Here is a 23,330-nt window from a genome sequence, read left to right as displayed (position 1 = left end):
ATTGAAATTCAAGTGGGTCTCTGGTTGAAGTTTTTGTATCATAGAAATTGCCAAATTAAAAAAAAAAAAAAAAAAGTGTACAAGGTACAGTCAAATAATACTGTAATTACCAAAACACGGGCATGGGTTTGTGCCGCAATTTCATGCCTCCATATTATACTTCTATCAATTAGAGGTACAAGGTTGTACTGGTCATATATATGGCTTGAACTTCTATCTAAAATGTTCTGTTTTCTTAAATCTATCATGTTTGCATTTTTTATGTTTTTCTATCTATTATTTTCTTCCAGGTTATGCTTAAATGATTTGTTATTTGTTGTTTTCTGCACTTCTTATTTTTTGAAAGTTTTGATAAATTTTCCTTCATTTTTTACTTTTTATAATTTATTAATCAATCTGTTTTTTATATTTCTTTTAAATGATCTATTATTTTCTTCTGTAACTGTTGCACTTTTTATGTTTTTATTCAATTTTTGTTATTTGTATGCAATTTCTATGCCTTTCCCTTTTTTTTGTTGTTTTTTTCTAAAATTCCCCTACATTTTTTGTTTCCTATAAATTATTTAATCAATTTATTATTTTTATATTTATTTAAATGGTCTGTTATTTTCTTCTGTAATTATTGCGCTTTTTATATCTTTATTCAATTTCTGTTGTTTAAATGGGCAAAAAAATCTTGAACTACATGAATCAGACATTAATTATTTTGTAGCATACTAGGATACATTTTTACGTTTGTACTCCTTGCTTCTAAATGCAGCGTTTCGTTTGTACTCCTTGCTTCTAAATGCAGCGTTTGTACTCCTTGCTTCTTAATGCAGCCTAATATACAACTAAAAAGAATTATTTTGGCCGGGTATATCTTGTGAATGAAAACCCATGATTCCCATTCCTATCTGAATCAAGGAGATTACGGAAATAGAACATTCCAAATCCGATTCCGAAGGATGTTTTAAGGAGATACAGAAATGATTCAAAGAGAAAAACGATTAAGCGAATTTATTGAATGATGTTTGTATTTCATCCAAATATATATATATATATATATATATTGAATGATGTTGTATTGGGGAGATTTACTCCCTGGTCATGTACAAAAGTGAATTTACACATAGAGAACGGCTAGATGCTTTGCAAATTAAAGTTGAAAAGATCGATCCATATCAATTTGCTAGCACAATCTTCCGATTCGCTGGAAAACCAAAGAAAGCTTCAATGCTCCCTTCTCCAATAAGCTTTTAAGCGCACTCTTTTCCCACTTGTTTGTAATCATGAGTGGTTTGAAGTTGTGATCTGGCGAGCTTGCAGATGATGCTTACTCGATTGGCTTCCTTAATTTGATGTTTTTCTATTCTTCTCTTCTCACTAGCCACTCAAACGAGAAGTAAGGTCGAGAAATTGCTCTTCATTGCAAGGAATTGTAAGACCACCCATTGGATGGTTGAACCCAAACTCCTCCTCTGCCTGGCCTAATAAATCTTGGAAGGAAGGGTTGGTTAAGTAAAATATTGGAACAATGAACCTCTTCTTTTGAGCCTGATCACCAACATAGACTGCAAAATGGCCCTTGGGAACATTAACGATTGGTGCAGAAGGTAAGAGAGAACGTCGGAGAAGGGTTTTTGCATGAACCATCCCTAGCAATCGTATACCCATGGCTTCTGAGGAGGTAACTTGAAAAGAGAAAGAGTGACTGAATATGGATCTCAAAGTTTGCTTAAGCTCTGAAAGCATGCACCGAGATGAAGGCTAGCTAGTGTGGAAAGATCGATGAACGTTCATTCAGAATGTGGGTAGATATATATAGAGAGAATGAGAGAGAGAGAGAGAGAATATGTGGCTGGAATACCAAATTTTGAACACACGATCATGAAATCACATGGTGTGTTGTCTTCTAACACATTATCAAAGATTTGAATGTCATTCACTACAAACCCCACTTGGCCAGTCACTTGAGGAAATGTTGGGCATGTGGTGAGACTGACTGTGTTGTCGATCCTTTCAATCCTAATGTGTCTTGAGTACTCTTGTGAAGTCACTGCCGACTGCCAAATTGGATCTGTTGAAAGACCTGCAGATCTTCAAGGGTCACATGGCTTTGCCTTGCAACCAATGGGCCTAGCTATTGAAGATCCATCTCTCTCTCCCCTTTCTAGTTATTCATCCACGGACCCATCACCCATGGTACAGAGGCATTTACCAAGTGGTGGCTACATCCATGTATCCATGTGATGGTGTTGGTATAATAATTAAACACAAATATTAGTTAGGTATGAATTCAGGAGAATTTAATGTGTTACGTAGAGATCTGTGCAAACAACAAATGAATGCATCAAGCTAATGAAGAGGCGTCCAATGTTTCCTTGCAACTTTCACAACTTGAAATGTACGTATAAACTATATATTACCATATGCCCACTCATAAAAATATCAGTCCTAATTTGGATAAAAATACTAGGGCAAGGCCAACCCACAACGATATACAGTGTGGACCTACCGCCTACGTACTTTCATGTCGCTACCTAAACCCACGGTGGCACTAGCCACGAGGTATGTAAGCGTCAGTAGCCCTGTCCTGCAGACTTTTATTCATAACTTCTTACACTTTTCACATATTTAGCTCTCTCAAATCCAAATTCTATTTTCCTTTTGTAACAATTGTCAAGCAAAAACAGTTGGCATTGCATATGATATGTCTAGTTCAATTGTTCTCATTTAACTAGAATCCTCTCATAAGTCACCGTTGATTCATCCAGAAACCGGTCTTTGTCCATGGCCGGGAGATTCAGAAGCAGCTTCTTCTAATTCCGACACAACATGAACAGGCAGAGGAAGAATTTGGGTTCAATATATAATTAATCATGCATTCATGCATGCCGATTAATTTCAATATTGGTGCTAATCTATTCATACGAATTGAGAAGAGTAATCAGATAATCCTTATTAGTAAGGCGGGGCTGAACTACGAGGATGAGCCATGCATCAAGACCTGTGATCAAAAAATAAGAAGTCAGAGGCCTGAGGAACTATACCCGGGTAGATACTCCGACGCTCAAGTCAGCAAGAGGTAATGGATGGTCGGACCGAACTACAGGGATGTTAGTCCAAATAGAATAGCAGTATGGGTGTCAGAAGTGAGATCCCTTACCCTGAGCATGGAGTACCTTTTTATAGCCGAAGATCCGTGTCCTGGTCAGATTGGGTTTCCGGGGTTGTCAGGATGAGATTAGCGGCCAAGGTATTTGGGATAGAGTCCCATCCCCCGGCGGAGTCAATGGTCTGCACTTACTTGGGAGGAAAGGTCAGCTCTGAGCATGATCCACAAGATAGATGTAGTTGCATATACATGCTCGGAGATGTTAATGCTTGGCGGGCTGGTGCGTAGGGTGGTTGATCCGTCCTTTTCGTTGCTTTGTTTGCTCATACTTTCTTTGCTTCTTTGACCTAGTACTTACTGTCGTGTTTTCGTGGTGCAGGTGTAGAAATGGCAAGTGAGGAGGAAATTGTATGTCGGATGGAGAATCGCCAAAGGCAGAACCGGGTTGGTAAACCACTGCATGTCCATCCCGAGGTAGTTCCTCCTCCGAGGTCTTCCGAGAGGGTGCCTCATCGCCAAAAAAGAGCTCAGTGACAAGGGAATGACGACGAGGACATTGTGGTTGTGGATGCCAGGGAAGCTAGCAAGGCTACCTTCCCTTCGTGAGTTGAGGTGGGAAGTAGTAGCTCCAATATTCATGTGTCGCGCTGGACAGTTCGCAGCCAGGACAGGCTAGAAACCCCACGGGATGATGACGGCCTGCATCACCAAAGAGGCTGGGAGTACCGGGAGCACCACCTTAGAGTGCTCACTCATTCGGGTTGCGGCTCAGGTAAGTTCATACTTGCCTTCATTGTTTTAAGCATGTTTCCTTGTACTTACAATGCTTCTTGTGTCCGTAGAACACATGCTCGGCCATTGCCGTGGTTGATCACCTTCGTGAGTTGCAGCAATGGTACGAGAAGGAGCATCCCGAGTACCTGCAACTGAAGGCACAATTGGCCGAGCTTCAGGCAGCTAGAGAGCGATCCGCTGCACTAGAGAAGGAGGTGGCCGAGTTGAAGGCTCGGTTGGCTGAGAAAGTGGAGTTGGTCCATGGCTTCAAGCACGAGATCATCGAACTAAAGGTAGAGAGGGAATGGCTGAATCAAGAGGCCACCGAGGAGGCAGTAGCACGGTACAAGAGCTCGGTGGAGCTTCAGCAAGACATGGATCAGTATGCTTCGGCTTCCTTCGAGGCTAGTTTCAACATCTTCCGACAGAGATCATTGTGCCACTGTCCCAAGTTAACTGGTGTTGCACAGACTTGGGAGCCCTACGACAACGAAATGCCCCCGGCCTTGGATGAACTCTTTGATAAGGAGGGCGAAAGCGGCGATGATGATGAGGATGGTGGTGACGAGGCCGCTAATTTCCCTTCCATGGATTGAACTGTTGCGGGTTCCTTTCTCTCTTTTTCTTTTTTTTTTTATTTTTGCTCTTGTAATGGCTCGGTATGCCGAGCTTTCATCTATTGTACTGGCTATTTAACTTAATGAAATTTTCTGTTTCTAAACTTGTGTGCAATCATCTTTTTCTTTTTTTTTTTTTTGTTTCCTCGGCCTTGCCTTGGCCGAGGTTTGAGTTGCCCGAGATCTTCAGCCTTCAACTAGCGAAGCAGGAGTGTATTCCAAGCTCTCATCTTTGGGATGCTCAATTTCCGGTCTTGAGATCCTTTGGGGCCCTTCGAGGGCTAGTCGTTGCTTGGCTAGCTCTGACCGATTTAGTCAGTAGGTGAATGGAGTTTGACCGATCGTCCTCAAGCCTTGATGGGCAGGGGCATTCTTCTCCGCTTTAGGCTCAAGCAGTGGGTAGCCGAGTCAAGTTGGTCGGCAATATACTACCGAGCTATGCGTTGTGGTTTCGAGCCGTTTGAAGGTCAACCAATCAAGTCGAAATCATCATATCAAATCTACCTACATGGCTAGATTTAGATTGGAATCAGATATTATATATTATTAATGAATTAAATTAAATTAAAGATAATAAAGTTATTATAATTTACTAATAAAATTAATGAATAAAAAATGACAGATATTTTATTAATAAAATAAATTAGTAATGGCTTTAGTTAGACTTGATTTTATGAGCATTTGAAGAAAATATGATATTTATTGTTTTTTTATTAATGATAATTCGATATTTAAATAGCTTTATCAATAAATATATGTTGATTTTATATAGTCATACAATATTATCAAAGTTGAATCAAAATTGGATTTGATTGGGGTAGATTAGAAATACAAATGCAGTTTGATCAAATCAAATTTCAAATCCGGCCGGACTTGGATAACCAGATACAAATGGCAGCCCGAGTAGAATGTAAAATCCTTGAGTTTGAACATTAGAGAGATACACAGAAACTGCTGAAGAGCTTTGGTTATAGCAGAAGAGAGAGAGAGAAAGAGAGAAGGAGAAAGAGAAAGAGAAACGGAAACAAAACGATAAGGGAATAGTCTAAAGATGGTTTTGTGAGACTGGATGGGCTGGAAGCCACATTGATCCAATTCAATATTATCTAATTTTCTCAAATTTTGAAACAAAAACCATGAAATTTAGAAGGGGGCTGGATAGCAGAAAAGAGGAAAGTGGATAATGGGCTGAGCTGGAGGATAGTTAGGTTTACACTTTTTGACTCAATTGTTCCTTTGATGACCAAGGAAAGAGAATAGACTTATTGCCCCTCTATTCGGGAAGAAAGATGGAAACAAAAAAAAAAAAAGAATGTTGATATTCATCAGAATTGATAGGTACATTAAGTCCCCAAATGGCTCGTATTGTGGCCATCGTCCTAAACAACTTTACCAAACATTTCCATAGTCATGTATTTCCAACTCGCAAATCACAATCAAGGGGCGATTTCTTATCCGTCTAGTCAAGTTGGGTTGTAGACTCTTAACTAGCTGTTCACCAAATCCCAAGTGATTGGGCATTGCATGGCTATTTTCGTCCCCTCAGTCTCTCTCTCACTAGAGAAACGAATGAGCATTTCTTGTCCCATTGAAGACCTAATTAAAATCAGGACAACGGATCTGGAGGCAAAACCATGTGAACACTCATGACTAATGTCTCTAATCCTGAACCAGCCAACTGCTGGCCTCTTGACCACTTGTTCGATATTTTGATAGGGATTGCCTTCTGAGCGCTTCTTCTAGCTATATATATACATACATGCATACTTAGTCCGATATACAATCTCACCTTCCAATTAAGTCCTCATAAATCACAGCCTCTCTATTCTTAAAAGATAATTTGTTCTTAGATCTGCAAATTCTTTCTGACTTCACTGTAGGTAGAAGCCATGGGTATCCGTTTGCCTACTGCTTTGTCTCACGCTAAGATGATGCTTCGACGCTCTTTTCTGATTGCAAACCAAACTGCTTCAGCGGTGGCATTGGTTGTCCCAAAAGGCCACTTGGCGGTGTATGTGGGAGAGGCTCATCAGAAGAAGCGGTTTGTGGTTCCCATATCATATTTGAACCGTCCTTCTTTCCAAGATTTGTTAAGTCAGGCCGAAGAGGAGTTCGGATTCGATCATCCAATGGGTGCTCTCACCATCCCCTGCAAAGAGGATGCCTTCCTTCATCTCACATCTTCATTGAATAGTTTATGATTAGAAAATGATGAAATCTTGTATAGTGTAAATAGATTTTTGCGGAAGATCTAGTGGAGGAGGGAAAAGAAGCTCCTTATCCTCCCTAAGAATTATAGAATAGAATTCATTGTTTTATCCCTTTGAGTTTTAAACTAAAGATTTCTTTTTAAACTATTTTCTTGCTTTTTTTAGTTTTTTTTTTTAATTCTAATTATATCTATATTGTTCATGAGTTAACCTTTAAATGCCATTGGGTATAAGAAAAATTAGTACGGAACGACAAAAGCTCTTTAGAGCCAATTATTGCACTAAAAGCCTCTCTGCTGTAAATAAATCCAATGCCACACTAATAAACTCTGGCTGTAAATTTTGCATGTTGCAATGAAATATTTACAGCATACAGTGCTTAATTTTACAACAATTAATTGTAAGGAAACAAGTGTCTATATTAGTACGTAGACTAGACTACTGTCATATTGTTTCATATTTGAATTATTATATCCACGACCACTCCCTCCTGCTCCTCCACCTTACCTGGTTTGACTGAACAACTATTGTCTTTGTCTGGGGGAGTTCCCCAAGGTGCGATAATAAGTTATAGTGTAAGATAAATCAACAGGAAGTGTCACTCCCAATTAAGATGTGGACCTAGCTAGTTAGGGATTTTTTTTTTTTTTTTCAATTTTGCTACAAGTTAGATAGGGATTCGGATACTTGGATTTCACATAATTTTGGGGGGGAAATCATTAATTATTACTCCAAACAGATCAAGCCCACTTACACATGACCAAAGTGGTAAAGCTTCATTAGCCTTTATTTATGATAATAAATAATCCTAAGGGTTTAACATCAAAGGGAGAAAAAAATAAGGTTCAATAGCACTCCTTGATTACAGGATCTTAATTAACATTAGTCAAAAATTACCAAAGTACACTTCTTAATTACAAGATCTTAATAAACATTTCAATTACACAAAACTAAAGTCATAATGCTGTCAAACCCTCGTCAGACCCAGATGTAGAGTTAGTTACGACATTGAATCACAAGACAAACAATTGAACCATTCGGTTCGATTCATGTAAATAAAACTACAAAAAATAAATAAAATTATAAAATTATAAAATAATGATAGATTTATCTTTTAATGCTATATATTTAATTATATATTAGCGACTATAAGACCTAATAAGATAATATTTATGGAACATAAAAATAATAATAATAATATGGCTTGTCGAAGAAGTAATGAATGGCATTCGCTCACTTGGAGAGTTGGAGTTCGTGTGAAACAGATCATATATTGGTGTCAACTGTTAGCTCACAATTTTCGTCAACTTTTCATTGCATTATAACTCACTTATTGAGCAGAGAGGTTATACCATACATGAAATAAGATATGCGGTTCCTTGAGAATCAGATCTAACAAAGATTTTGCAGTGACAAAGATGAAAAAGAATTTATTGAATGGTGTTTGTATTGCGGAGATCTACTCCCTGGTAATGTACAAATTAATTGGAATTGGAGTGGCAAAGTAGATGCTTAATTTGCAAATTGAGTTGAAGAGATCGACTCAATGTCAATGTGCTTTCCCTGCAGGCTGCAGCTTTGAGCATAATTTTCCCATTCTCTGTAAAACCGGCCGAGAAAGGTTGAATGGTAGTCCTTTCTCCATTCACCAGCTTTGAATGTATCCTTTTCCCACTTGTTTGTAAAACGGTACTTCGGTTAATTTAGAGTTGGGATCTGGCGATGTTGCAGCAGAGAATGTCAACCAAGATGCAGATCTGTTAATCAGCTTGATTGACCTCTTCAATTGATTTGAGGCTCCTGCATTCCGCTCCTCTCATGATCACTAGCCACTCAAACGAGAAGCTAGGTAGAGAAATTGCTCTTCATTGCAAGGAATTGTAAGACCACCCATCGGGTGCTCGAACCCAAATTCTTCCTCTACCTGACCTAATAAATCTTGAAAGGAAGGGTGGTTCAAGTAGGATATTGGAACAATGAACCTCTTCTTTTGGGTTTCACCAACGTAGACTGCAAAATGTCCCTTGGGAACATTAGCGGTTGGTGCGGAAGGTAAAAGAGAACGTCGGAGAAGGGCTTTTGCATGAACCATCCCCGGCAATCGGATACCCATGGCTTCTGAGGAGGTAACTTGAAAAGGAAAAGAGCGACCGACGAAAATGGATCTCGAAGTTTGCTTCAGCTCTGAATATCAGAGGGAGGTAAAGGCTAGACTGCTTGAAAGATGGATGCACTTCCTTCCGGAGTATGGGTAGATATATATAGACAACAAGCTGTGTAATGTAGCCCAAAACTAATCACCTACACAAATGAATGAATATTGACTAGTTAGACAGACTAAGATGATGGATATACCAAACTCTGAACACGCCTCATGGGTTTGCCTTGTATAACTCTTTGCCAGCACATCACGATGCACTGCAAATCCCACTTGACCACTTGAGTAAACATTGAAATCAGTGGTGGGGAACTGATTGTATTGTAATTATTTATAAATGCTTTCGTGACTGGCACAAATGGGTTGGTCTGTCTCGATCGAGGGACCACCATCTTCAAGGATCACATCACATGGCTTTCCCTTGTAACCCATGGGTCATTAGGTCTGTTCAAGTCCCACCTCATCGAAAACATAACTACTACATGCATGTTATCCCCACCTCACCTCATGCATCCATTAATGTATCAACAATGTAACTACATGTACTACATCTCCCTCTCTCTCTCTCTCTCTCTCTCTCTCTCTCTAACTATCCACCAGCCACCAACCCATGGGGCAGACTGCAGAGGCACCATGCAAGTGGTCGCTAGCTACAACATACACTTGCCAACGTAATATGATATCCATGTGATGGTGTTGGACTGTTGGTGTACAAATAACTATTAGTGTACTGTAAAAGAAGATTCAAGTTAATTTGGGCCCTACTGCCTGAGACTGAAAGGGCTTCAAAACCAAACTTGAGAGTTGAGAGGGAAATCAAACAATAATTTATGACTGGGATTTGTGGCAATGCATCAACCTAACAGAGTAACATGCAATTAATATTTCTTCTAGTTTCCTCAACTTGTATTCACTATTTATCACAGACCAGTTGGTTGAGTGCTTCTCCGACACAAGGACCTACATCATATATATATGGACATAGGTATTTAAGGATCGACAATCCCGCCCTGCAAATTTCTTACACCTTTATCATATCTTTCTTTAATTTCTCAAATTCGATATCTTTGTTCCTTGTAACCATGGCCGTGGAAAAACAGTTGTGTTGCAGTTCTAGTTCATTTGTTATCTTCCTTTCACTAGTTGCTGATCTCTTCCAAAGCCGTTTTTCCTCTATGCCGAGGAGAACCTGGAGTAGTTTCTGATTCCGACGCCCTACTCATTACAAACACAGCTCGATCGAAGAGGAATTTGAGTCCCATATATGACGTCCACTCAGTTTTTATTGTTATCAAAAACTGATTCATGCCGTTTTCAGTATATCTCTAGGCCTACATATTGTGTTTCTGTTAGGAAGAGCTAGAGCTACAAGCAGTTCATGCATGATTCAGCTGCTATGACTCAAGAAAGAGAAGAGTTTCGGTTTTATATATCACCATTCACCGGCGGCAGCATCCTTCTCCAAAATTTGAAAACATAGATACCATTCCATACGTGGTGAATATGCCAAACGACAATCGAAAGCCAGGCCAGTTCATCAATAGACCAATATCTGTTGCGGACTTTACCCGATCCTAAGAAAAACTACATGGGTCTGAGGATGATTGATATGGATCTTACAGCGGATATGATGACGAAACAACTCACCCAACCAGCATATGAAAAATTAATTCAACAAGCTATATCAAGTTTGCAACAGTTGTACAGCATCCCAACTGCGGAAGAGTATTGTAAGTACAATCTTTCACTCATTCAGCAATAAGTCTAATATGTCAAAGTAGATTTCTATTACAAAGCAAATTGATTTTCTCACTAGTCTCTTTTGTTATCTCAACTTGAACTTATCATGTCGCAACCGAGGAATAAACATTGGCAGCACAGAGACGCGAAAACGCACCCCTAACACAGCAGCCATTTTAGGTTATTCATTTCTCTTTGGTTTTTATTCCTCTGATTCCGATCTTTCACCTACAAGGGATATCTTTGATGCTTTAGTATGCCCATTAGATGTGGTAGTTTTGTATTGGCCCATCCAGCCCATGAACTCTAAGGATTGCCCATTCCAGGTTTGTCCAGAAAGGACTTCGAATTTTGGCCGAAGAGAAGTAGCCCAATAACGACCAGTTTTACTCAGAGTCAGAGGCATTCAAATTTTAGATCAAATTAAACAAATATGTCATATTTGCCTTGTACATAATGAATGACAGACCTCAAAGCATTGCCTCTTAGAATACCCACACAATGGGATTTTGTTACTATATATAAAGGCCCATTATCAGCCAACCATTTCTCTAGGCTGTGATCAGTAGTATTTTTTGCCCAACTCACAGCAAAGTCCTTTTGTGCCATACATGCATCTCTCTCTGTAGAGAGGAGTTGTTCTGGGACTTCAAGAATGACACAGTGGAATCTTTTGACGGCCAATTGAGTCTTTCTTCTCCATGAGGGCCTAATCCAGTTATTTACAGAGGGGATATATCCATGATGAACCTGGTTATGGTTAATTGGGACAGCAATGTGGTTTTCCCATTTCTTAGGATTAGTCATATAATCATATTCCTAGAACTCACACCATTATTGTACAATGCTTGATCGGCTGAAGGAAACCTCTTCTGGTGAGCCAAGTCCTTTTAAATTGCAGAAACTGTGGAGAAAAGATGCTTTAAATTTTTGCTCTATTATAGATGAATAAAAACTTCCTTTGCAAGAGTTGGAGCCTGATCGTCAGTCCTATTTTCAAGTTAGTAAGAAATTTTAAAGGGTATTGTGAAGGATGAAGCAGGAACGTTTTCTCGGTAAAATTTCCAAAAACTAGATGTAGATGTAAAATACTTGATCAGCATGAACATGAATACATGAATTATGTGGAACATGATACCATTTCTCGTTTAGCCACTAGAGTTCAAAGTCCTTGATGATATGGTTAGAAGAAGGGGGAATAGAAGAAATTCAAATTGTTTCATGGTTTTGAAATTGGAAAAAGACCAAGCTTATGCCAGCTAGCAACCTGACCTTATCTGTGAAGAGTTGGAAGGAATTGGTTTCTGATGTAACCGTTTTCAGCCACGTACCAATGTTTTGTGATGTAAAAATTTTTTGGCTAAGTACCTCGTTATTTGACCCGATGGTGGCGTGCCTTAGTGATGAGCTACTTGGTAGTGAACTGCCTACTGGCGAACTGCTCGGTGGAGAACTGCCTGGGGGCGAACTGCCTGGTGGGGAACTGCCAGGTGGCGAACTGTCTGGTGGCGAACTGCCTGGTGGCGAGTTCCCTGGTGGCGAGATGCCTGGTGGCGAGCTGCCGGGTGGCGAACTGCTTGGTGGCGAACTGCCTGGTGGTGAACTGCTTGGTGGCAAACTGCCTGGTGGCGAACTGTCTGGTGGCGAACTGCCTGGTGGCGAACTGCCTACTAGGTGGTCGATAACTTAGAGAATGTTGGAGCTCCCTGGTGCGGCGCAATCCGACTGCCCTCAGCATGAGGTGGTCTTCTTTCCTTTGTAGGCTATGGGAGCTGAGGGACCTGCGAGAACTTCATCTTTTCCACCTCTTTGTAGGCGGCGGGAGCTGAAGGACCTACGAGAACTGAATCAGAGGTCCCGGGGGTATTTTCCCGGTGGGGGCTCTCCGACGCTTAAGTTAGCACTCTTATTGTAGAGAGCCTTGAAGATAATATGAAAGAGCTAGAGAGCAAGGGTTACTTCCCTTTTTTCATTCCCCTCCCCTTTGGGGGGTGAGGTCTTTATATACCGGAGTCCTCGCGGGTTAGGTGGGTGAAAAGCCTCCAAACAGTAAGACTCGTCGCATCCTGTCAGAACTGGGGTACGGTGGTGAACTCCTCGAGGTCATCAGGCTGGCGCTTGTGTTAGGCGGCTAGGTCGGCGCTTGGGCCGGGTTGTTAGAGGGGCGCCTACGTCAGTCGGCGGGTCAGTGTCTAGACCAGGTCGTCAAGCTGGCGCCTGTGTCAGTCGGCAGGTCAGTGTCTAGCCAGGTTTGTCGGTGGGCTCCTTATGGGCAGCTTGGCCGGATCATGCGCTAGGCTGGTCCAGGTCGGCCAAGTCGCACGCAGCTCGCGCAGGCCATGCGCAGTTCGTGCAGGCCGCGCGTGCCGCGCGCAGTTCGCGTGTGCCTCACGCAGGTCGCACCAGGTCGGCCAAACTGGTGCCCGGGTGGGTCACCAACTTCGTAAGTTTGTTGGCTGGGTGTTTTCCTAGTTGTCACGAGGTGCCACGTGTCACAATTTCACTGGAGGGCCAAATCTGCCCTCATCAATAGCCCCCCACTCCCGAGTTGATAGTAACTCAACGAAGGGAGTAGATTTCTTTTGGCCCGTAAGTCGATGAGCTAGTAACTACTGATCCAATTACTAGTGTGGCCCGTAGGCTTTGGGAGCGACTCGTAGTCTACTATTCTTTGACTTTTGCCCGTGCCGGAGAGGCGACCGGGTCTTTAGTAGTAATGTGGCCCGTAGGCTTTGGGAGTGACCAGTGGTCTACTCTTTTCTAACTTTGCCCGTGCCGGAGAGGCGACCGGGTCTTAAGTAGTAATGTGGCCCGTAGGCTTGGCCTGCATCAGCTTCGTAGTGCCGGTCACCTACTCCTACAAGAAGCTACTAGGGGCTCGACCTTCGGGGGCAACACTACTAACTTTAGGTTGCCAGCTCACACGGGAGCTTTGGAAGGCTCGACCAGTAAGGGCGCCTATGTAGTCAGTTGGCCACCAACTCCCGCGGAAGCCACGAAGAGCTCATCTTTGTAGGGAGGACCTTGCAGAGAGGACTGATGTGGTATTATCTGAATTGAAAGTAAGGTTGGTAGAGCTACTTAGTCTGTTAGCTCCCTACGTAGTCTCTAAGTTCATAAAAAATGTAAACTATAAAGCGATAGCTTCAATTTCTAAAAGTGAGGACTTAGTTTTGGCAAGATTTGAACTTAGCTTTTGTAGGATGAGAACTTAGCTTTTTGTAGCGTGATTCCCACAGACGGTGCCAATTGATGTAACCGTTTTCGGCCATGTACCAATGTTTTGTGATGTAAAAATTTTTTGGCTAAGTACCTCGTTATTTGACCCGGTGGTGGCGTGCCTTAGTGATGAACTACTTGGTAGTGAACTGCCTACTAGCGAACTACTCGGTGGAGAACTACCTAGAGCGAACTGCCTAGTGGCGAACTGGCCGGTGGCGAACTGTCTGGTGGCAAACTGCCTGGTGGCGAACTGCCTGGTGGCAAACTGCTTGGTGGTGAACTGCCTGGTGGCGAACTGCTTGGTGGCGAATTGCCTGGTGGCAAACTGCCGAGTGGCGAACTGCTTGGTGGCAAATTGCCTAGTGGTGAACTGCTTGGTGGCGAACTGCTTGGTGGTGAACTGCCTGGTGGCGAACTGCCTGGTGGTGAACTGCTTGGTGGCGAACTGCCTGGTGGTGAACTGCTTGGTGGCGAACTGCCTGGTGGTAAACTGCTTGGTGGTGAACTGCCTGGTGGCTAACTGCCTGGTGGCGAACTGCCTGGTGGCGAACTGCTTGGTGGCAAACTGCCTACTCGGTGGTCGATAACTTAGAGAATGTTGGAGCTCCCTGGTGCGGCGCAATCCGACTAGCCTCAGCATGAGGTGGTCTTCTTTCCTTTGTAGGCTACGGGAGCTGAGGGACCTGCGAGAACTTCATCTTTTCCTCCTCTTTGTAGGCAGCGGGAGCTAAAGGACTTGCGAGAATTGAATCAGAGGTCCCGGGGGTATTTTCCCGGTGGGGGCTCTCCGACGCTTAAGTTAGCACTCTTATTGTAGAGAGCCTTGAAGATAATATGAGAGAGCTAGAGAGCAGGGGTTACTTCCCTTTTTTCATTCCCCTCCCCTTTGGGGGGTGAGGTCTTTATATACCGGAGTCCTCGCGAGTTAGGTGGGTGAAAAGCCTCCAAACGGTAAGACTCGTCGCATCTTGTCAGAACCGGGGTACGGTGGTGAAAGGTCGTCAGACTGGCGCTTGTGTCAGGCGGCCAGGTCGGCGCCTGGGCCGGGTTGTCAGAGGGGCGCCTGCGTCAGTCGGCGGGTCAGTGTCTAGGCCAGGTCGTCAGGTCGGCGCCTGTGTCAGTCGGCGGGTCAGTGTCTTGACCAGGTCATCAAGCTGGCGCCTGTGTCAGTCGGCGGGTCAGTGTCTAGCCAGGTTTGTCGGTGGGCGCCTTATGGGCGGCTTGACCGGATCATGCGCTTGGCTGGTCCAGGTCGGCCAGGTCGCGCAGACCGCACGCCGCACACAGCTCGCGCAGGCCGTGCGTAGTTCGCGCAGGCCGCGCGCGCGCCGCGCAGGTCGTGCAGGCGCGCGTCAGGCCGGCCAGACTGGTGCCCGGGTGGGTCACCAACTTCGTAAGTTTGATGGCTGGGTGTTTTCCTAGTTATCACGAGGTGCCACGTGTCACAATTTCACTGGAGGGCCAAATCTGCCCTCATCAGTTTCAGAATTTTCTTATCAACATCATTTAGAATGGTTTTACTTTGATCCATAATGCTTATAAATATCCTTTCTTCCATGCATACATGTTCTTAAGGGTATGGCTAAGTGGATTCATTCAATAATGGGAAAATTATGATAAGAGTAAAAGAAGATCAAGAAGCATTACTTGGTTGGAATTTCAGAATTCGAAATCTTACAGATGTTAAGACAAGCCTAAGAATTAAGGAAGATGGGGTGGCAAGTCCTATCCATCCACATAAATTCCTGCCAGGCAAACATGTGAGGAAGGAATCTTGGGCCCTTTTAGGAAACTTTAAATTGCAATCTGGATCATTAAGAGAGGCTGAAGCTTGAATGAGACTTTGATCAAATGGCTGGTGGTGGGTGAAAGTGTTTTCTGATTGGTTCAATTGATGGTTCGGTAATGGTCCATTCTATGATCAAATTGAAATTTTAATGTTCGTGAAACTCAGAATTCAAAGAATGAAGGATAACCTCGATATCTATGGTAGTTAGAAGGATAACCTCGCATCAGTTACATTGAGTATGTATCTCTTTGATGGTGAAGATAGAAGGGTGTTAGAAGCTGATTAATTTCTTAAGTCCCATTTTCTGCAGAATCCTATTGGCAAGTGTTTAGACAAAGATCAATCATCTATCTAGTTGGAAAAGGATGTTGTTTAACAAAAACCCCAATCAAAATTCTGAACTTTGCTTGGAAGGGATCGAGATTTGAAGTGAGGAATTCTTAACAGCATTGGATTGAAATGAAGGTACAGATCACTTTTTGAGCTAAGGTGCAAGAACAGTGGCTTTTATCTCAAGAGTATCAAACTCCTGGTCATGGATCAGAAAGCCTCATTCAAAAAATTGAAAAACAATTCTTTAGTATAAAAAAGATTCTTGTCATCATGCCTTGGTTATGCTGGAGTGTGGCATTTGGCATAAATATAATTTGGAAAAGCATAGCTTACTTCTCAAATTGTTACTGTAAAGGTTTTTGAAATGAATGGTTGATCTTTTTCTTATTTTGGTCTAGAATGGATGCAATGTGCATCGAAGGAATTCTTAACAGCATTGGATTGAAATGAAGGTACAGATCACTTTTTGAGTAAGGTGCAAGAACAGTGGTTTTGGAGGAAGGAATGGCAATGGAATGTGCGAACCCTTTTAAAGTAAATGGAAAAGATGTCTGGAGGAAGGTAATTTGCATCATGTGTCCATAACTTGTTGGTTTCACTAGGTATCTTAAGCTACATACAAATGGAGCTTTGATTAGTGCAGATTGGGATGGAATTTGCACTTCTCTAGGCGTGCTTATTGCAGCATTTAGTCATGATTATAGTATCGAAGCAAAACTAATTGCAGAAGCTCGATTTGCTCCGGGTTTTTACTCTGAAACTCCTTGGATTATAGATTATATATATGAGCGTGATGAAAGGATATTGAACTACAATGCTGTCTTCCAGTCATTTGCATGTGCATGCAAGAAATTTCATGGTGGATTAAGGGTGAAAAGGGATCTATCTGATTTGAGGCAATATGATACAGTTTAATTGATTAAACCGTATATATGAAGAGTCCATTCTCCATTTTTAAATGTTAATCCAGGAAACACTCAGTTGCCTTCAGCCCTAAGAATCCCATGCCCTCTGTACTGTAAGTGGAGCCCACCTGACAGCCAGCAAGCCCTGACCTGGGTTGATAGTTCTTGTGTGAATAACTTCTTATGCCTGCTTTTACCCCCAAAAAAGAATTCTTTTTCCTGGAGTACTACTCTTTTGCCAAATAAATTTACATCTTTTTACTTATGGGATGGTTTGGATGGAGAGAAATTTGGTCTTGGTACAATCACTATTTACAGTGCATTCATTAAACATCCAAAAATTTTTACAAAAACGAGAAGGCGTCAGGCGTGGATTTTATCGTCACCGTTAGAAGGATGGTTTTCAAATCGAATCGGACCGTTTTACTCCAAACTATTGATCCAGGCGGTCGAACCGTTGAATTATCGATTCAAACAATAGTTTTTTATCGTTTTCTGCTTTTTATTTAATTTTTTTTTATTTTTCTTTCATAGGTCATTCATTCAAATCGGACCGTCAGACCTACGACTTCAGAACAGTTTCTTGTCGGGTCCAGTTTTAAAAACCTTGATTAAAAGCGATTGTAAACTGGACTGAAAGTTTTTGGGTTTGGAAGATTCCCTATTTTAGCCTTTAGACAAAAGTACCCTTCCGTAGTTGTTATTATCATTATAAATAAGAGTATCTTTGTCTTTTCATTGAAAATGTTTCCAGGTTTGAAGAGGCTGCGTTTAATTGCAGCACAAATTTATTTGCACCAACACAAAATACAAATGACTTGGGTGCAAATTCTGTTTTATATTTATTTAAAATTTTACCTATCTTGTTTATACAAGTGAAATAAAATAAGACATGAAGCAGAATAAATTAAAACCCAAAATAAAATTAAACCAAAATTTACATTGTTTTCAACTAAAGGTGTAAAACGTGTCGGCATGGCACAGCTCGCTTGTGGCCCGTGCAAAGTGCAGGCCATCATAGGCCATGCTGCCCTCCCCAAGGATAATTTTAGGGGATCAGCCCGGCACAGCCCACGACCCAAGCCTGTGCCGTGCCATGTCATGCCACGAGCCTAGGAGGGGCGGGCTACAAGCCATGCCATGGGCAAGGGCCATGCCGGGCCTTAGGCGTGGTCCGAACTGGGATAGACTAGTTCTTTTGTATTTTTTTTTTACATTTTTTATTTTTTATTTCTTTGTTAAGTAAAAATAAAATATTTGACTTTCCTTTGGGAACTATTTGAAAAAATAAGAAATCTAACAAAGAAATGAAAAAAAATACTTAACCAAATAAAAAGTCAAAGAGAAGACACAAAGTGAATAACAATTTGGAAGGAAAATAGGAATTTTATTTTATTTTATTTTGAATGATACAAAGCATACAATGGTTGGATGAACAAAATATGAAAATTGGAAAATATAATAAATTAATAAAATATAAAAATACAAAATGGTTACAAATTGAAAATAAAAAATTATGTTATTAAAAAATATCAAATAAATTAAATAAAATTAAAACAAAATTTACAATAATTTGAAAAAAAAATGTTATACAACTATTGAGTATACAAAAAATTATTACCTTCATCATTTTCTCATATTGTTCTTGACTTTGATCATCTGCTTCAAGTGAAACATCAAGTGTAGTGACATGCCCTCCTTTGTTTTGTAATTTATCTTCAACATCCAGTCAATCTTTAAAACAAATGCTCATTTCTAGACTTTAATCATTTATACAACTTCTCTTGTCGCCCAACACCCTAGTACTTGCACTAAAACAAGACTCCGATGGAACTGTAGACACCAGAGGGGTTAGTAGATTATATGTCATAACGGCAAGAACTGAATAATTTTTTACATATTCACTCTACCATGCTAAAATATCAAAATTATTTGTTCCCTCCAAGGTGAAGAAAGAATCACCTAAGTAGAAAAAATTGTTTGTAAATAAAAATTAAGTCTAGTAAATGAACTTGTTGTCGAGGTAGTGGATTTTTGCCTCTTAATAAATAAATAAAGTTTTTCTCTTCCACTATTGGACTCAAGTTCAAAAGTGGTAGCTGTACAAGTTGTACAATTTTTATTATTCCGTGTTACTTCATATTCATATAAACTATACATTTCAAATAATAAATTATTAATTTCTTCTTTTTCATTTCCAATTTCAATATTCATATTTTCACAATATGTTTCAAGCAAAAGATCTAAACCATCTTTCCTAATCCTAGAATCTAATATTGTAGCTAAGCAATAAAGAGGAGAAATGTTCTCCCAATACTTTTTAAATTTATTTCCCATTATTTCAACAATACTTTTAACTTGTGGATTTCTCTATATTTTGCAAAACAATCACTATCATCATTAATTGATAAGCAAAATTACAACTAATTGGATAATAAATACCCGATAATTTATTAGTTTCATCACAAAAATATTTAAAAAATCTCTGCAAATTGTCATTTCCTAGTCTTCCTCAAATATAATATCAATAGGTATTTTTGCATTATAAAAATCACTAAGAATTTGTTTGTGAGAAATAGAATTTTCTAACATAGCATAGGTAAAATTCCATCTATGTTTAACATCTAATATAAAATGTTTATATTTTAAACCATAATTTTGACATAAATATTTAAATTCTTGTTTTCTTGCTCCAGAACTTTTAATATATATAATACAATTTCTTATTTTAGAAATATGAGTAAAAATAAGATTTAAAGCATCCTAAATACATAAATTTAAGGTGTAATATGCACATTTGATATGAAATAACTTACCATTTAAACATGGTTTAATTGAAATTTCAAAATATTTATTGTTGAATCATTATTACTAGCATTAGGGGTATTCAAATTCGATTGATAAACCAAAAACCAAACCAAATAAGCTAATCGGTTAATTCGGCTATAAGTTTGGTATGATTTTTATTCAAAACAAAAATTAGTTTTTGGTTTTAGTTCAATTTGACTGAAATTTTCAATTGAACCGAACCGAAAATCAAATTAATGTTGTTATTTATTTAAGTATATTAAATATTGAAGTTTTATTTAATACTTTATACTAATTAATTATTCTATTTTCCAATGAACAATTAATAATAGTTAATTAAAACCTAGACTCATTATTAATTGTTCTTTAATCATTAATTACTTTTGAAAATGGCCAATTTGCCAATTCCCCATTGGCATAGGGCTTTAGGCCTATTTTAACTTTTAATTAATAATAGCTAATTAATTAAAACCATTGGGCTTTGGGGTCATTCTAACTTTTAATTAATAATAGTTAATAATTAATTAATTAAAACCATTGGGTTTTGGGTAGGGGTGTCCACAATTCGATTAACCAAACCATGGCACTTTTTTGTAAACTGAACTGATGGTATCGGTTTTTCCAATTCTCCAAACCGAAACTAAACCGATACCACTGGTTAACCGATCCGCCAGTTTTGGTTTTTGACTAGTTTGATTCTTTGGTATAATATATTATACAAATATATATGAAATATTATGTTATAAATAATAAATGATATATAATATATTGTAAATATTTGAAAGATATATAATATATTTATAAATAAATTATTATAAATATAATATAAGTATATATTTATATTTATAATGAATATATATTTATATATAATACATAGAAAATATGTGACATATATTAAAAATATATAAAATATACATAAAAATATATATACCGGTCGGTTCGGTTAACCGTCATTTTTTTGTAGGTTAACCAAAAACTGAACTAGTTCTTTGGTTTTCCAAAAATCCCGAGCCAATCAGTTCGGTTTGGTTTTTCGATTTTTCATGGACACCCCTAGTTTTGGGTCCATTTTAACTTTTAATTAATAACACTTATTAAATGCTTGCCATTTATGTGGAACCAGGGTCCAATCGAACCAAACCAACTGAATTCGGTTAGGGTCAGTTCAATTCAATTAGAGAAAATGGTAAAACTAAATAGTCGGTAAGATCCTCAATTTGAACCAAATAGAACCGAACCAACCGATTGTACAACCCCTAGCTAGCATTATCAAAACTAATAGAAAATAATTTATTGTCAATTCCATAAGCATGTAAAGTATTCAAACCTAATAAAACTTAAAATTTTTTTATTTAAAAGTCAATTTTCATCGATAAAATGGCAAGTAACACAAATATAACTTATGTTAAATTTAGAAGTCCAAATATCAAAAGTAATTGCAACTTTAGAATTAATATTTGATAACATATAAATTAAATCTTATTTATATGAATAAAAAAATTAAAGGATCTAATTTAATAGTATTCCTAGCTTTAAATTATGGATTTACAAAATTGCGTAACCATTTTTCAAGTTTAGTGTCTTCAGCTAACAAAAATGATTGTTCAGCATGTATTTTGTTAATTCTTGCATCATTTTGTCTTGAGAATATTTAAAAGTACCAACCCCACTGATCTGTGTTTGTATTGTTTCTCTCCATCATTCTTCTTCTTCTTCTTCTTCTTCTTCTCATGGGTGAATAAATGTCTGCCCAAATGGCCAGTACCACCCTTGCTACAATAGCTAAAATCTTTACTTTAAATATTGGCAAATAGCTATTTTTCCCTTCCCCTGAACCTTCTTTACTTTAAATATTTTTCAAACCGAGTTAATCAACTTAGTGGCCTTCTTTTTATTTTCCCTAGTATCAATACTAGGATTGGAAGTTCCGTCAAAATCAATAGCATCCATATCAGTAATAATACTACCATGCTACGACTGAGTATCGTCGACATTGAACATGTTGGGGAATTGGTTTCAGGAGGAGCCAATCACTTTTTTAATTCTAAAAAAATAAAAATTAATTTAATTATCTTACCCGAATTGCCAGTTCGGAATCCCAATTTGATTTCAATGGTTAAAGCCTTTCAACTCCAAGAATCCAAACCTCCCAAATTGCTAACTTGAGATACTTAAGCTATTGAGCAAGTGTTCTTCTTGTTGAAACTTCAATAAAATTGAGAATTGAAAAATCAGAGAATATACGACAGATTGAGACTTGAGAGAATATGAGAATTAAAAAAGAGATTAAGAAAATTGTTAAATTGGTGTGATGAGAATGGTAGAGGATAAGGCTATTTATAAGAATTGAAAATAATTTAATTATCCAAAATACCCTAAAAACTAACCGTTTTTTAATTGTTATGAGAGATATTTGATCATTGTAAAGTTATTCATCACTTTACCCAAAATGTTAAAAAAAGAGCCATTGCATTCTATGATTCGGATTTAATCCTCACTCCTCAGTTAGCGCACTTAACACCAACGCCACACACATTGCAGCCGTGAAAACATATCCATAACAATGTATGGTTTCGATTTGCTGTGAGGTTGGCGTGAAGAGCATATTTGGATTCGGATTCCGTTGCACTATCTCTCGAATTTATGAGATGTTCTTGAAAGATATTGTTTTATAAGAAGCGGGATGATGTAATTCACAGGAAGATGTTTCTAATGAATGGATGAATGTATCGGGAGGTTAATGTGAATATGTGATTATGTGAGGAGTAAATATAATTTTTTTAAAAAAAAATCGAATTCATTTAACAACAATAGTTGAGTGAACAACTTTCACAAGAGTCAAAAAAAAAAATATATATATATATATATATATATATAGATGCAGTAAATACAAATATACAAATTAATAAAAGAATAATTAATCATTTTTTACAAGGGATTGGGATGAATTCAGACTCAGAAATTAATTAGATTTTTTTTTCTCTTTTTTTTTTTTTCAAGTATGCAGTCGCTTGTCAAAAACAGCGAGAAGCAATAAGCTACCTTTTTTGCACCTCCATTCATGGATCACTCAAGTGAGAAGTGAGATCAACGAAGGCGTCTTCGTTGCACGGAATTATAAGTCCGCCCATCCGATGATCAAATCCAAATTCTTCTTCAGCCCGAATGAGTAGGTCCTGGAATAACGGATGTTCCAAGTAAGATATTGGAACCACGAACCGCTTCTTCCGGCTCTCTCCGATGTATACAGCAAAATGGCCTCTGGGGACATCTTTGACGGTTGTTGATGGAGGTAGTGCTGGGTGTCTAGTGAGACGAAGAGAACATTCTCGAATGATTTCTTTGCTATGGAGAACCACCCGACGCAAATGGAGGCCCATTTTCTTCTAGATATATAGAAGACTTCTATAAATCGGGTCAACAAAATCTTTGACACTTGAAAACAATGGTGGATGTTTGGAGTTGTAGAATGAATGTGGCTCTGTGTAGATAGTTGTAAGCTTTAGTGCCAACCGTTTTCAACGGACAAAGGATTAAGACTGCAACTTGCAGACACCTGCATTGGGCATTTGTTAGTTTTTCAAGGGGTTCACCTGAGGGCGGGCACATTATAGGACTGCAAATGTACGGGCCGGACCAAATTGGATATATATCCAATTTTAATTTGTTATTATTCA

The 23,330-nt window shown here is 39.1% G+C and overlaps 3 protein-coding genes and 1 long non-coding RNA gene across 4 annotated transcripts; 3 read left to right on the top strand and 1 right to left on the bottom strand.

The window, feature by feature from the left end:
* Positions 1–3,777: 3,777 nt before the first annotated feature.
* On the top strand, positions 3,778–4,467 carry LOC148851131 (uncharacterized). Its single transcript, XM_088945666.1, has 2 exons — positions 3,778–3,869; positions 3,940–4,467. Exons 1-2 carry the CDS (start codon positions 3,786–3,788, stop codon positions 4,465–4,467), a joined length of 612 nt encoding a protein of 203 aa, XP_088801792.1. The 5' UTR covers positions 3,778–3,785.
* A 1,796-nt stretch (positions 4,468–6,263) lies between these two features.
* LOC148851130 (auxin-induced protein X10A-like) lies at positions 6,264–6,845 on the top strand. Its single transcript, XM_088944442.1, has one exon. It carries the CDS (start codon positions 6,378–6,380, stop codon positions 6,687–6,689), a length of 312 nt encoding a protein of 103 aa, XP_088800568.1. The 5' UTR covers positions 6,264–6,377; the 3' UTR covers positions 6,690–6,845.
* A 1,255-nt stretch (positions 6,846–8,100) lies between these two features.
* LOC148851129 (auxin-induced protein 15A-like) lies at positions 8,101–9,130 on the bottom strand. Its single transcript, XM_088944441.1, has one exon. The coding sequence runs from the start codon at positions 8,809–8,811 to the stop codon at positions 8,524–8,526; it is 288 nt and encodes a 95-aa protein (XP_088800567.1). The 5' UTR covers positions 8,812–9,130; the 3' UTR covers positions 8,101–8,523.
* A 752-nt stretch (positions 9,131–9,882) lies between these two features.
* Positions 9,883–23,330, top strand: LOC148851128 (uncharacterized). The gene is made up of 2 exons (XR_016099160.1): positions 9,883–10,586; positions 22,654–23,330. It is a non-coding gene; the product is annotated as an uncharacterized LOC148851128 (long non-coding RNA).

This window comes from Nelumbo lutea, chromosome 5 (assembly GCF_056320005.1).
Source record: "Nelumbo lutea isolate HS-2025 chromosome 5, American lotus-T2T, whole genome shotgun sequence".
Lineage (NCBI taxonomy): Eukaryota > Viridiplantae > Streptophyta > Magnoliopsida > Proteales > Nelumbonaceae > Nelumbo > Nelumbo lutea.
Note: the sequence above shows the minus strand (reverse complement) of the source record. Positions and strands in the feature narration are given on the sequence as shown.